Source organism: Neltuma alba, unplaced genomic scaffold (assembly GCF_004799145.2).
Source record: "Neltuma alba isolate B1F8T4 unplaced genomic scaffold, ASM479914v2 tig00000909_pilon, whole genome shotgun sequence".
NCBI lineage: Eukaryota > Viridiplantae > Streptophyta > Magnoliopsida > Fabales > Fabaceae > Neltuma > Neltuma alba.
Window position 1 is genome coordinate 267 of NW_021632250.1, and position 15,208 is coordinate 15,474.

General features: G+C 34.4%; 1 protein-coding gene across 1 annotated transcript; it reads right to left on the bottom strand.

Annotated features, from left to right (window-relative positions):
* Positions 1–270: 270 nt before the first annotated feature.
* Positions 271–978, bottom strand: LOC114747864 (thermospermine synthase ACAULIS5-like). Its single transcript, XM_028936208.1, has 3 exons — positions 902–978; positions 581–683; positions 271–489 (listed from the first exon to the last, which is right to left on the bottom strand). The coding sequence occupies exons 1-3, from the start codon at positions 973–975 to the stop codon at positions 397–399; spliced, it is 270 nt and encodes an 89-aa protein (XP_028792041.1). The 5' UTR covers positions 976–978; the 3' UTR covers positions 271–396.
* Positions 979–15,208: the final 14,230 nt, after the last annotated feature.

Genomic DNA, 15,208 nt, shown 5'->3' on the forward strand with positions numbered 1-15,208 from the left:
GGCCTAAGGGTCTATTTTGGAGTATTCAGCAGTTGAAATGCCTATATTTTGAACTACTTGGACTCTTGGACACAACAGAAACAAGTCGAACTAGCAAGAATATTTATCCTTTTTATTTCATATTTGTAGCCATCAATATATAAAGATATTATCAATCTATCAACATCATCAATGCATAGGATAAAATTTACAATAAATCGTATTATTATAAGTTATGCCGTTCTGCCATCTTTATATAATGCATAAAACACACACGCATGCTTGTTATAGGATGGAGATGTAATTAATATACATATATATATATATATCATATTCAGAATGAAAAGACAAAAATCTTTAAAAGGCAATATATGAAGACAGAAAATGAGTAAAAAGGGGAGGAAGGATCGGAAAAAGTTACTTGGCATCATTGATGACAAGGTCAAGCTTCTTGTTAGAGAAGGCTTCCTTATTCACAGTCAGGTATTCACGGCAGAAATCTACCACCTCCTGCAATTTTTTTTTCTGGGTTAAAGAAATATTGATGGAGGAAGATCGTGGAGGGTTATTGAGAATAAATGTAATTAATGAAGAAAGGAACCTGGTCGATATCACACATGACAACTCTCTCTAGTGACTTGTGCTTGAGGGCTTCCCTAGCAGCAGAACCTTCGCCTCCTCCCATTATAAATACTGATTTTGGGCTGTCCCATGCGCATCAATCAACATTTTCATTCATTACAATGCCTCTTCATCTTATTAAAAGCCTTCTAATTAAAAGCCCTTTCACACTATCCCAACGAATATTTTGATATATGCGCACTTCCCCTCTTGTTCTTGTTTTTATGTTTGTCTTTTTTCCCAATATGTTATTGGAGTATATATGATAAGTAAGGAGAGTGAATTGAGCAAGGGAACTTACTGGGGATGACATAAGAGAGCCGGATGAATCAAGCACTCGTGATAAATGAACTCGTCTGATTCAGCACTCTGCATCTTCCATCAATCACCAACGCCTGTGTAAAAGTAAAACACTTTCAGAGTTCAGTTCTAACAAGAGGGAAAACTCAAGAGTACGCGAATGAATATTGTTTTGGTTTATTGATGATGTGAATGAAGAGAGAGGCGGAATTAAACCTTGCCGAATGCTTGGTGTCTAAGAGTGCAATCTCCTGGTACTGGCTAATCCCCTTATGAAGGACGCTGTTGAGATTTTGACAGAGCAAGAAAAATTAAATATATGTGTAAGGATTCATGAAGGCGGAGAGAAGGAGGGATGGATGGGAGAAGAACCTATTGAGAGCAAAAGACCACTTGAGATGGTGATCGATGACTTCCTCGAACCAGGCGGAGGTGGAAGAATCGTGGTGGTGGTGGTGGTGGGTGAAGTTCTGGTCGGTTTCATGCCCAAATTTGGAGAAGCCATTACTATTGTATTCACATAGCACAGCTCAGGAGCCTCACCCATATTGTCGTAATATGAGAATGAACCAACCAAAACTATTGTTGGAGATGCTGCTTCTGCACTAATATGTATTCGTGCTTCTCTGCCACTGAGCTCCGCTTCTGGCTTTTTATAGCCACTCTCCCCACACAAGTGTTCATTAATTACAATTATCATCCACTATGCCATACTTTAATCATTTCATCCTTGTGCATGCATAGTACCCGTGTTTGAAAGCCAAACCAAAAAAAAAGAAAAAGGTAATAGTTTTATGCATATCCCTCCAGGGATATCCGACGGATATTACGGGCCACACACTACTTAAAAGAAAACGATCTCATAAGATTTTTTTTTGTTTGAAAAAATAAACTCTAAAAATAACATTAAGTTTTTTTTTTGGACTGATGAAAATAACATTAAGTTGATACAACATAATTGTACCAAATTATTATGTAAATGTGTGCATATTAATGAAAATGAAACCTCCCCCCAACACACACACACGCTCATACACACTCCCTCTTAAAGATGTAGCGGTTAATTCTTTATCCCGTATAAATTGTTGGCATATTTTCAATTCATGGCCAACACTTTGTTGTGATTATTAATTTCAGTGAAGAGAAAAATTAGAAAGTCCCTCATTCTTTAATAAGTTCAATAATATTAATTACCACTCTCTGAGAACGTCCGCGAGGTTGGTCAATGTCACCCTACAATTACCATCGAAGCTAAGGGAGGGATTGCATCAAAACATTATATTTTCTAGCTTATATTGACAAAAATATGTAAGAAAGTCCCCTCTCACTCAAATTTTAGGATATCATCCTAATCATTGAGATAATATTTGAGGTGTATATTTTTCAAAAAAAATCATGTAAACTTGCCGCTAATGGTTTAGAAAATTTGGGACATGAAATCACGTAAAGCAAAAAAAAAAACAATTATAAGTTATGTAATTTATTTGATTGTGAGTGGGCGCAAAAGTTATAAGAGAAAATAGAAATACATGGGGTTGACTTTTTTAGATATGGGCACCAAATCTATTTCCATGAGCTTGGCGCGCATGATTTTATCTCTCTTATAGGAGACGACTTTAAAAGATATCTTTTGAATATGGATAGCTCTCGGAGTCTATTGTTGGTCACTTAACTTACGTTGTCACTTCTCCGCTTCTTTCCCCTTTACTTTTATTTTTGAAATTCAAGAGCTCATCTTTAATAGAAATAGATGGTGCATTCTTCATGACTAAAGAATAATGTAATTTTTGTAGGCTTTAAATTGATTACATAAATTAGTCACTGTATATTATTTATAAGTTTTCAATTTGAGGACATATGTGATCCAATTTATAAGATTTAATTTGGGTTTGTCTCAATATTTAATGTATTTTTTAATTTTATTCTTGAATTAATTATACTCTTCTTTATTACACTTTGTTTTACCATATTTTCCCACATATTTTTTTGTCATTTTGTCTTATTTATTATAAAGACGTACTACTTCCTGCCCCTTAATATAAGAACTAGTTAACTGTACTAATTTGAGAAAATTAAAAAATTTGTTAAGTTAGTTATTCATAATAAATAAATGTTATCTTCTTTAAGATACTTTTACTAATTATATATATTAGCTAGAACTATAATTAGACATGCGTAACCACTACAAGGATTATTAAAAAAAAACAAATACAAGAAATAAAATGAATTAAGATTTTATACTTAAAACTAAATAAAATATTAAACTAACTTTTATAAGAACTAGAAGTGGTATTTGAAAATAAAAGAATATTTGTTACTGGATTTATGCCTTATGTGAAATATAACCATTGATTTCATAAAATCACGATGACCAAACCGGATTCTTTGAAAAAGAAGGAATTTTGGCAATTGTGAAGTGGAAGAAAATTAATGGGGATGGATAGTGGTACCACGGGTGTACAGGCGGTTGGGGCTGTTTGTGGGAAGCCAAGCTGGTAGTCCACTTTTATGACGTGTCGGCATTTGAAGAGGTGGGACCCAACTTTCAAGCATTTGTGGTGACTCCAAACTAGCACGCGCGGAAAGTTGCGTTTCTACTTTGTACTCTACCTGGGTAGTGGTGGGCCCTGCACGTCCACGAGGGCGTCGAGTTGCACGTGGGCCATATCTGTCCGTTGAGTTTATCCCTACGTCCAACTCTGTAAAAGGATAAATTCTTTTATGGGGCAACATTTAATCTTTATCTTTAATGATTAAAAAAATCGAGGGAAGGTTTTAACTTTTAAGCTTGATTAATATAGTATTAATGATATTAGTATATGTAAATGTAATGGTTTAAATTGAAGTGGTTTTCCCGTTAGAAAAAAATCATTAAAGACCTAATGTCTGAATTTTTAGGTTGAATTTTGCTTGATAAAAAATAATCTGATTTGTTAAACTAATTGTATATTTTTATATCTAAAATTAAGGATTTTTGTGGATGTGCCATGTTAACATGAAAGAGTTATTTTTAACTAATAGGAAAAAATTCTACAAAAACATCATTTCACATTATAATCTCATAAGGTTATTTCAATTTATAAAATTCCAAATCAATACTTCACATCAAATAATACGTTGAATCATTGGCGATTTTACAATATTCCTCATTATTTCCACCACCCCTTGGATCTTAAAAGTCTTAGTGACCATTATTGAGTCACCAAAACTATTTATTAAAATAATGCAAAATAATTCTGTTTTATCACGACAATTACAATAATACGATCGAGTTTCATCATTTTATCAGTATCGTTTACAACAACTTTTTTATAATTTCAACACTTAATAAAAATCGTAAAATGTAATAATAAAATATAAAAGGTCACATATAAATTTAATTCAAAAGCTAGTTGTATGATAAAAGTAAATTAATGAAAGAGAAGGGAAGGCGAGAGATGGGGCTAAAGAATAAAATGGATAATATATGAAAGGGAGAGTGACAGTCAAATCTCATACAAGAGAAATAACTACTAAAAGATTCAATAACAACTTAAATAGCCTGTAGTAACAAGTTCTAGAATGAATAATAACAACCTCTGGGACTTGTTTTATAATTATTTTTTTGTATGGGACCTTATTGTAAATCTTTCTATACCAAAGGAGTAAAAATAGTTGGAAGAATGGAAATGGAGAGCGAATCTAGGACAGTACCAGCCACCATGTTCGCCGGCTAGGGGCAGTGGGGTACGATGTTAGGCTTAAATATTATCCAAAGGACCAACGGAATTAGTTAATTTAATTGGATCGGGACAAGTGCTATAAATAATTTGTTAGGCAATTGTTGTGACGTGAATATATTAGCTCACTTTCCTAATTTATGAACAACTACACCTCATTAGAGATTTTATATTGCGTGTTTAAGTTGATTTTTTTTTACCACGCAACGTATTTATATTGATTTTGATTCATCTTTGATCATAAACTAAACATATTTTTTAATTTGTTACGTGAACTTTCAAAAAATGTTATAATACATGTAATTGGTTTTTTTTATACAATTTGACAATGATCTTGCAGTACAGCAATATAAAAACTCTTTTGTAAGTGGGAGATCACTAGTTAAACCCCACTTATAATCTGAAGCTGTTAGTGTTTACACTCTAAATTTTAAAAAAAATTGTTACAAGTTTAATTTCACTTGTAATTTTAAATAGTTAGTGCCCACCATTTAAAGTAGAAAGAAAAATATTTTATATTCTGTGCTTAGGAAATTAATTGCAGTGTTTAGACATGAATGAATTGTGATATGTGTGTGTGTGTAGATAGATATTATTGGTATTATTGGTATATTGTATTGAATATTAGGAAGGTGATGGGAGATTGTCGTTTAGGAAGAGGGTGGGGAGGGGGGGAGTGGGTGGATGGATGGAGGGGATTGGAGGCAGACTTAAGCGTGGCTTCCCTCCATTATGCATTTTGTGGACAACCCACTTCTCTATCCATTCTTCATTCTCCATCATCTCCATTCTTTTCATGTGCCTAATTTTTTAATCACCTCATAATATCTTTTTTATTATTTTTACGACCCTCCATTATGGATCCCCCCAACTAAAACAAAAAATCATATGTGCATCGGAGATGGCAAGAGTTGATGATCAGGCAGAGAAACAGTAGAATCATTAGAGTGGACGAGAGCTGAGATATATAAAAAAATTTCAATGAAAAGAGTTTGAACAAATTGAAAAAAAAAAAACAACAAATTGAAGTAGAAGTACTTATAAAATTAGGAGCAGTATATTAACATGAATTGAATATGTAATACAATGGGGAAATAACATTGAGTTATCATAAAAAAAAGAAATAAGAAATAACATTGAGTTATTGATAATTGAAGGTACATATATAAAATGTTATCTGATCTCTGGAATGATGGTCGTCATGACGAATTAAATAAGAAAGAGATTATAATTAAGGTGGATTTGATACTAGCTACCTCCAGTCCTTAATATAATATCTCGTTTGACTTTTATATATTTTGGTCATAAATATAAGACCCCAATCTACTTTGTCTCTCATATTTATTCATTTTTTTTCCAAGATAGTCCTTCTAATAATAGTAGCTCTAGCCAATAATCTTGATTAGTAAGGATATTTTAGCTAGGAAAGATAACACCTATTTATTACCTCAATCCATTTTGTCTCTCATATTTATTTATTTATTTTCAAGATATTCCTTCTAATAATGGTAGTTCTAGCCAATAACCCTGATTAGCAAGGATATTTTAAGAAAAACAACACATATTTATTACAAATAACTAACTTAACTTATTTACTTAATCTGCTCAAATTAGTCAACTAGCTCTTATATTTAGGATTAGAAGTAGTAGTTATTTTAAGAAGAGAAAGCCATAGCAAGCAAGACAGATTGAATGAATAAATTGTTACTCCTCCAGTCCTTAATATAGGACCTAATTGTTAAGTTAATTTTGACCATAAATAGAAGACATATTTCTTATATTTATTAATTTTTTCTAAATTATCTTTATAGATACTCTCTCAACCATAATCAAGTGAGTGAGGGATCGAAGATATTAAGAAAGATGATTATAATGTTTTAGAAAAATATATCATATTTCTTATAATTAACTAACTTAGCTAACTTTCTTAATCTAATCAAATTAGTTAAATAGGTCTTATATTAAGAATTGGAGGAGTATTTAATTTGAAAGATTTATCTAAATTAGATATGACAGTACTTGAATGAATCTGGTTTTGTAATATAAGATATTATATAGTTATAGTATAAACAAAATCAAATGAAAGATGCATATTACTCCTCCGGTCCTAATTATAAGACCCAATTGACTTATTTGAGGAGATTAAGGAAGTAAGTTAAGTTGGTTATTTATAATAAATAAGTGTTGTCATTCCTAAAATATCCTTGCTAATTAAGTATATTGGCTAAAACTATCATTATTAGAAGGATTATCTTGGAAAAAATGCATAAATATAAGAAACAAAATGGATTGGGTCTTATAATTAGGACTAAATAAAAAGTCAAATTGGGTCTTATAATAAGGACCGGAGGAGTATTATATTGTTCCACCAACACCAACTTGGGATGGAGTTCGTATATATTTTGAATAGTATTGATGAGTATAGTATAGCGTTCGATGGATCACTTACTTTACACGTTAAAGTTGGGCACATATGAACTGATCTAAATGCACACGCGTGCATATAAATAAATGGTGGAGCACCATGGCAGACCACTTCATGGTTCTCTACGTTAATGGGGAGACAAAGGAGTGCCAAACAACCTTTTCAAGCACATTAATCCCACACACACCAAACTAAAAATAAAGCGTTTTTGAGTAATATTTCAAATGTGATCCGTCCCTCGAATCATTTTCACCAACTTTTATGCCATTTTCCTGTCCCTATATCTATATATGCTATCCACCTTTCTCCACTCTCTCCTCCTTCAGTCAATGCCTTTCATAATTTATAACCCACCCGCCTGTTATCCCCTCCTAAAGTCAAACCCCATATTTTACTTACCTTAGCTTTCTTTTTCTTTCTTATTTAACGATAACTTCTATGTTCGTCATTATAATTCTACAGATCATGTCTCGTTTGCTGCCGTCCTGTCTATCTATATATATTATTTTGATTTCTATGCACAAATATATATGTGTGTGTGTGTGCTAATACTTCTTTTATGTGCGCAGAAAATGTATTGATGAGAAGAAAATAATTGAGCAGAGAAAAACACAAACACAAGACGACAGACATATATATGGCAAGAGAGATGGAAATAAATATCAGCTGAGGTACGACTTGTCATTTTTATATAGCATCTTCTTCTTCCATTAAATGAGGGGGTTTCACCTAACGGCGTATAAAGCAACATGCGATATTTTGAAACCTCAAATTTAAAAATAAATTGCATGCAATTGTCCCTGCAATTTAATTTGCTGCTTCTTACTAGCTTTCTCTGTAATCCAATTCATTGATTGTTTGGGCATGGATATCTAATCGCAGCAGCTTACAGTTTTGCCCCGTCAATAATTTTCAATTGAGGACAAAATCAATGTTATGTCGTTTCTTTAACTATACTTAAATAAAGACGGAGAAAGAGACAAAACCCAACACGGAGGATTGAACTAATTAAGTGTGGATATGTTAAATTTTAGCCAGCGAAGGGGGAGATTCGGAGAATATACAACACAAGCTAGGGATGATGATTGAGATAGTGCAAATAAAAAGAAAAGCACATATTTTTTGGGGAGGGGGGGAGGACATGGTAAGAGGTAGGAGAGTTAATAAGGGGACATGATTGAAGAAGATACAAAGCAAAAATGGAGCATTCAACTAAGAAGCAGGCGTGCTTGGTGGCTGCTGGTGTGCCCACTATTACCCGCCTCCACTATCCCACATATTTAATCATATTTTGATCTCTGCGTGCTTTCATGAATAGGAAAAAGGTTGGGGGAAAAAAAATCAAGGCGACAGAATGGGGAGAACAAAGGGACAAACTCATTGTGAAATTGTCACTTTCCTTGTGGTGGATGTTGCCATAGTGCTCCATGCTCCAAAAACAAAGCCATCTTTTAACTTCATTAATTAACACTAATTAAGATTAAAAGTGCGTGCGTTTCGAGTGACATGCCCTCAGATTGTGTTGCACGTACGTGGGGTGTTATAACCTCAGTGACCTGAACCTCACCTCTCTGAATATTGTTTGCTGATAAGGTTTTTGGTCGATGGACCTAGCTTTATTTTTTCTGGTACATGCACTATCCATATGCATCCACCATATATATATATATAAATATATATATATATATCCATCTCTTTCATTACTTTTTCAATGTATATTCTTCATTTTTGGGTTGGGGTTTATGTTTTCTTTTCCACCCCCTTCAGAAAAAAGGATTATTGATCCACAGCAAAATCGAAATTGGCTTTTCCATGTGTCGGATTAAGTGGTCGATAAGGTGTCGAGATACAGAGGTCTCCTCGGGCACCAAATAACCACACTATATATGTCACTATGTTTGGTCCCCCTCTATATATATATATATATATATCCCTATTAATACTATTATTCTTGTTACACATTATATTCAATATGTGTGTGTGTGTGTGTGTGTCGAGTGTTTGTTGTGTATTGTGTCTCGGAGAGAGAGCGAGAGCAAATTAATGGATAGGGGGTCCATTGCATGAGATGGAGCATGCCCATTTCAGATGTTGATTGGTTGGATAGTGCCGCCCGGCCGATCGAATAATTTCACATATCCAAAGTGGCTGGTGATTGGAGATGATCATGGACGCGTGCTGCTTTCACCAGTCTTGAAGATCCTTAATTATATGTTTAGAATAACTAGAGAAATGATCTGTTTTGGGGAATTTCAGAGATATGAGTAAGCTTTGTATCAAGATTGAATTGAATAAAGTAATGCGCCAACCAAAGATCGCCGCCCAAACCAATACTAACATTATACGTAAATAATACATGTGGGCTTCTAATATTTTTCTGTTCATTTAATAACCAATAACTTATACAATACATAAGCTGTGTCGCCATTACATATAAAATCCAGAGGGAACAGTATATTAATATTGCATCAAACAGAAGTTATATCAGCGAGACACGAATCTCTGATTCTGGGATTGGTAGTTAGTATTCTATATAGCAGGTTTTGGTATGACCATTGAAGACCGCAAAGACACTTTGAACGCGTACTGCTGCTTTTTTTCCATTTATTTTATATGTATAACTGAGAATAGACTGTTTGGCTCATTTTCAGATTAATTCTTATTTTTGTTGCATCAAAAAATTGAAAATTATCCAGAAGTTGAAAGATGGCAATACACGCTGCCCCCCACACTTTACATACATATGTTTTCAGGCTAGATCAGAGTCAAAAATCTCGTATCCATTTTAACATATAGACCACTTGAAATGACGATCAACTATTGAACTAGGATAATGAAGCTATGAGTGTGAGTTCAGTTTTTTTTTTTTTTTTCCGCTTCTTTTCGGTGGAGCTTGATTGGTTATGCATATGTTTAGTTGAACCGTATTTTAGTTGAGATGTAATCTTCATTAGGATACTTCTCTCCCGAACAAATTTATAATATGGATTCGACCAATCACCCGTAATTAAGTTACTGTCGGCTGACAATTTCAGATTGTGTGTATATATATAGCGAGCATAAAGATGTAGAGAACTACCCAAAAAAGATATGCAAAATCAACATGTTTTGTCTTTTTGCATGTTCATTTACATGATAATAAACCATGGATATGCTACGTGACAAGTACTCGAGGGTGATAGGGTGATTAATTATGCAGTTCTGGTAGCGTCTATTATCTCTGTCTCCTTATAATGATTGATTAAAGTGTTAATCACGATTAAGAAGCAGAGAATCTGAACTCAAACCATCCTTTTCAAAGGAGCAATATGGGCAATCAGAACTCAAGGACTTGATTAAGAACCGCGTAATATATAATGCTCATATCCTTTTTGTATGTAAGGTGACGCCTCATAGCTGCCAATGTAGAAACATACGAATACTACTAAATATATCTGCGCCTGATTCAGATTACTCCTTTGATAGGCTGAACAGGCCATTTAGCCAGTTTATTTAAATTGATTTTTAGAGAAAAAGAGTCAAATGATGTAAGACACTAAATTGTGTACAATCTCTTATGTTGAGTTGAGTTATTTTTCAAGCATTTGAATCACAATCATATTCATATTCATATTCGAAGGTTCAGATAGCTGTTTATGACTTACGACACCTTCGTTTCACAAATAACTATATAACAAATACATTTGACCAGAATAAATAATACGTACGTGATGAATTCACTTTGATGTCATGTTATAAATTTGGGAAAACTAATTTGGAGTCCTTATAGTTTTCATCAATTTTGAATCAGCTCCCTAAACTATTTTTATTTTTATTGAGTCCTTTAACTTTCTGTCGTTAGATCCGTTAGTCTCTGCCATTAGATTAAAACAAACACTGTTACAATCTGTGTTAGTAAGCAAAGCTAGACATCTGAAACACCTTCCCCATCCTTCTCTTTCGCCATAACCCAAGCTCTGAGACCACGCTTCCCCCCTCATTCCTCAATATTTTCTCCTTCCCCACTATCTTCCTAACCTCACTGCCGTCCCTTCCCACCTCTTCAGCCATTCATCAGCTATACAGAGTAATATTTTTCACAGGTCAGCAATTGGAATTGTGATGATTGCTGTTAAAATTAAATGCCCCCAAAAGCATCGCATTCCTCGCTGTACCATCAACCTCTAAGTTAAGTTTCAAACAAAGATTTGACAAAATGCAAAGGTTCAAGTTAAGTCATTCTTTCTCCATATCCAAGCTTCACTTTAACAGGGAAATCTCTATCCATTGTGCTTGCTCCATTTGTGGCGATCCAAGGCGACACCACAAAGCCCCATTGTTTAACATAAAACATATATATTGTACGAAGAGATGGAGGGGGGAGCTTGGTTTCAAAGCTTGGGATATGATGGAAGAGATAGACGGACAAGATTTTTCAAATCGAGATGTTTCAAAGCTGTGCTTATTAACGGAAATTTTAACTGTGTTTGTTTCATTTAACCGTGGGGACTGACAAATCCAACGGCAGAAAATTAAAGGACTCAATAAAAAAGAAAAAAAAACATAGGGGCCTAATTTAAAATTGATGAAAACTATAAGAACCTCCAAACTAGTTTTCCTCGTAAATTTTATAAATGACTTGCAAATGTAATTGTCTGTATATTTGTTTGACCATAAAGAACTAAATAACCAAACTCGTTATTATTTCACTTTAAATCGCGGATAATGAAAAGCAACTACAAGAGTATCTTTGTGGGTACAAAATCCTTTACTTCTTCTTCTTCTTCTTTTAACATTTCACATTATGTACTGTTGTTATTTGTTGTCGTTACACTATCTGAAACAGAATTTGTACCAGAATATTAGGAAGGATGATTTCGGAATCAAAATAGTCTACTGAGATCAATTATTAACATGTATATTTGATTTCACACTGAAATCGATTAAAACTAATTTTGATTTTGGTGGTCTCTGGAACTGCCTATAATCAATCATAGCTAATCATATTTTATCATGAGAGAATTACAAACAGGTTCTAAAAAGAAATTAATAATATATGTAGTCTCGTTTACATGTCAACTTTTAGCGTTTACATGCCATGTCCTTATATTTTTACGTAAAAATAATTAAATTTCTTAAAGAGAAAAAACGGTGACCGTCTGACGTGAATGTTTTCTCACTTCACAACGGAAGCAGTGACGGGAGAGAGTCTCTAGGAGGCAGGGGCCCTGCCCAAGAAGAAGAAACAAAAACCTCTTTATTTGCACCAAATTAAAGAGGCTAAGCAACTAGTGATGAACTAATAGTAGCTAGCTTTCAAAGATTCGCCAAGCACCTTGGTGGAGTTTTATGGCAATTCTGTTGGGTCTCAAACTCTGAACCATGGACTCAACAAGGTCCACATGTACATGAACTAAAAAAATGTTTGGAAACACTCAGAAGTGCTTTTAAAAAACACTTTTCTGCAAATCGAGACAAACTTCTCTATATATTTGCTTCGTAGACTATAAAATTACTTCTAAAACCATAGTTTGGTTGCAATCCAAATACCCCTAAGTTGAATCCTTAACTCTAATTAAGAAGGGACTTTATTGCGTAACTAAACTGTTCACACTGTAACATGTCTTCAGAAATGTTAACTCCTACGCTACATCAACTTCTGTTTGCAATTATTAACCTTAACGAAAATCAGAAATTAAGAATTTTTCCCCACAGGGAAAGCATAAGGGCAGCTTAGTATATGCTTAAACTATGTATTCAATCGATCATCCAGATAATAACGATCCAGCCCACGCATTGTTTGTCTCGTCCAAAGCAGCACACCATCAAACAAAGCAAGAAGCATATCCGTCAGAATCTTCGGAATCAGAAGTTTTGAATAGAAAAACGAAAACACGTACGGACTTGTCTTACTGCTAATTAATGAATCGATTTGCACAGTATTTTTTGAGATTGGATGCCTCGGTGGATCAGGCAACTTGAGCCAGCCTCTCAAATTTACTGCCATTAAGTACAGATACATAATGGCAGTAACTATGAAAGTGTACTTAACGTTCAACATTTAATTCATGCTTCCCTCCGCCATGACAGCACATCCCCTGCCTCCTTGAGAACTTCAGAACCATGATCTAATTTTCACTAGCAGGTTTCCAACGACCCGAACTACAGCATTTGCCTTCTCTTCCTCGAGATTAGACGTCTGGTGTTAACTTTAAGCCTCATATTCTCTCACTATTGTGAACCTAGTCAGATACTCTGGCTTTGAAATGTCTATTCTGCATAATTAACCCACAGATTTCGTCTCTTTCATCAGACAATGCATACAAATAAGAGACCTCTAAGTTCACAATAACACGGAACTTACAGGTGTGGAGCCTTCACTCGCCATAACATTGAGAAGTACCTAAAAACAACATAAAGCGTATTGAACATTTTCATACCCGATTTCGCTAGTGTGACCAGGGCACGTCTAGAGATGCCTTAGAGATTCCTACAAATTGTCCACACCTTACTCAAGTGAAGTTCTTTTGGCAACAAAAAAATCAAAGTTCAGATTTCCTCCCGAATTGATATCCCGCGATTTCCGGTAAGTCTCACATATTATTTGCAAAATAATTTCATTTAACATTCTGAAAGATGGAATATCATCCATATCTTTTTGAGGAGGGAAAGGAGGGGATGTGGGAGGAGGCAAATGAAAATGTGCACAGCATGCCAACTGATATGTAGGAGTATATTCCAAACTCCAAGCACATGAGAGCAGCACAAGAAGCCTGACTAACTCCCGCAAACCTTTATTTTGAGCATTATAAACAATGAAACCCCGAAGGCTAACGAGTGACGCCACAAGGGTGTGGTAATGCTCTGATGGTAATGGCGTGTGCAAACCGAATCGTCCCCTATGCTAGAGAGAGTTAGACCAAGGGATGAGTCCCATATATATTGAGCCCCCTTACCTTGCAATAACTCTCTCCATATGATAAGATGGTTTTGAAATTTCAGGATTCAATGTATTCAATATATGAATTCTGAGAGTGTGTTTGCCCAAGTTCCCAACAAGCTTTCAAGTAAAATCCTCACAAAAATAAAGCCCGTGATAACAACATTCAGTTCCCAACTTCATGGAGGAAGAGGGGGAAGAAAGGCATCAAGCAGGAATACTTTCGCCTCATGTACACGTGAAAACTTTAATAAGGTCGCCAGAAAGAAGAAAGTTATTGTGAAATTTACCACCGGAGTCTGAGCAATGAGAAGCGAAAAGTTCTTTTCTTAGCTTACACAGCACCAGTGGTTCCAGACACTATTGTCATCCTCAGACACGAGACAGGTATTTATGAACTACCAACTCGCTGTAAAGATGACTTCCGACCAGAGGATGCAACTGATCAACGAGTATACAAAACAATTTGATCAAGGATAACATGGAAAGAATCGTAATGAAAAGAACGATGAGTCAATATATACAAAGTGCTGAGATTTAAATAAAAAATAAATAAAGTCCCTAGAAATAAAAAGAGAAACCATGCGGTTACACATCAATCTGATCAATCCAACTGAAGATCATCGAACCTCCGATTGGCGAAGGCAAGCAGAATTTAAGTAATAAATCAGATTAGATAGCCAGCCATCCGGAGAAAAATCAGAACGAAAGCATCCCCAGCCATTGCTAATCCCTACCGAATACGTGAGAGCAAACAAGAGGCCTATATACCATCAATCGGTAACCCTAAAGGCTCATTTGGTGGGATGAAGAACCATAGGGCCCTTTTCCGGCCCCAACAACCCTCGGGGCTTTTTTTTTTTGGGTCATTAACCTCCGGACTTGTCACAGTACAACTATTTTTACAAATATTTTATTTTTAAGGAAAATTAATCTATAAATCTTTAGTTTCACACATCTTTAATCAAATCCCAGTAGTTTTTTTAAGCAGATTTTTATAATTTTATCTGACTTTAAAAAAAATCCTTATGATTATTTTTTATCATATCCTTGTAGTTTCATCAAATTTGTATCATGTTCTTGTATAAAAATTACGGAGACATAATTAAAATCATGTGATACTACTAAAAACACATTTAAAATATTGTAAAAATCCGGTTAAGAATCTGATAAAATTACAGAGATTTACGAATTAATTTATGGAAATTATGGTAAAAGGCCACGAGAGTTCCTCTACAAAGAGAA

Bases quoted from the DNA above. Each gene is read 5' to 3' on its own strand.
- LOC114747864 (XM_028936208.1), bottom strand. From the start codon at position 975: ATGCAGAGTGCTGAATCAGACGAGTTCATTTATCACGAGTGCTTGATT. The intron at 684-901 runs GTAAGTTCCCTT...CGCATGGGACAG, and splicing joins GCTCTCTTATGTCATCCCCA to CCCAAAATCAGTATTTATAA. The intron at 490-580 runs GTTCCTTTCTTC...AAAAAATTGCAG, and splicing joins TCATGTGTGATATCGACCAG to GAGGTGGTAGATTTCTGCCG.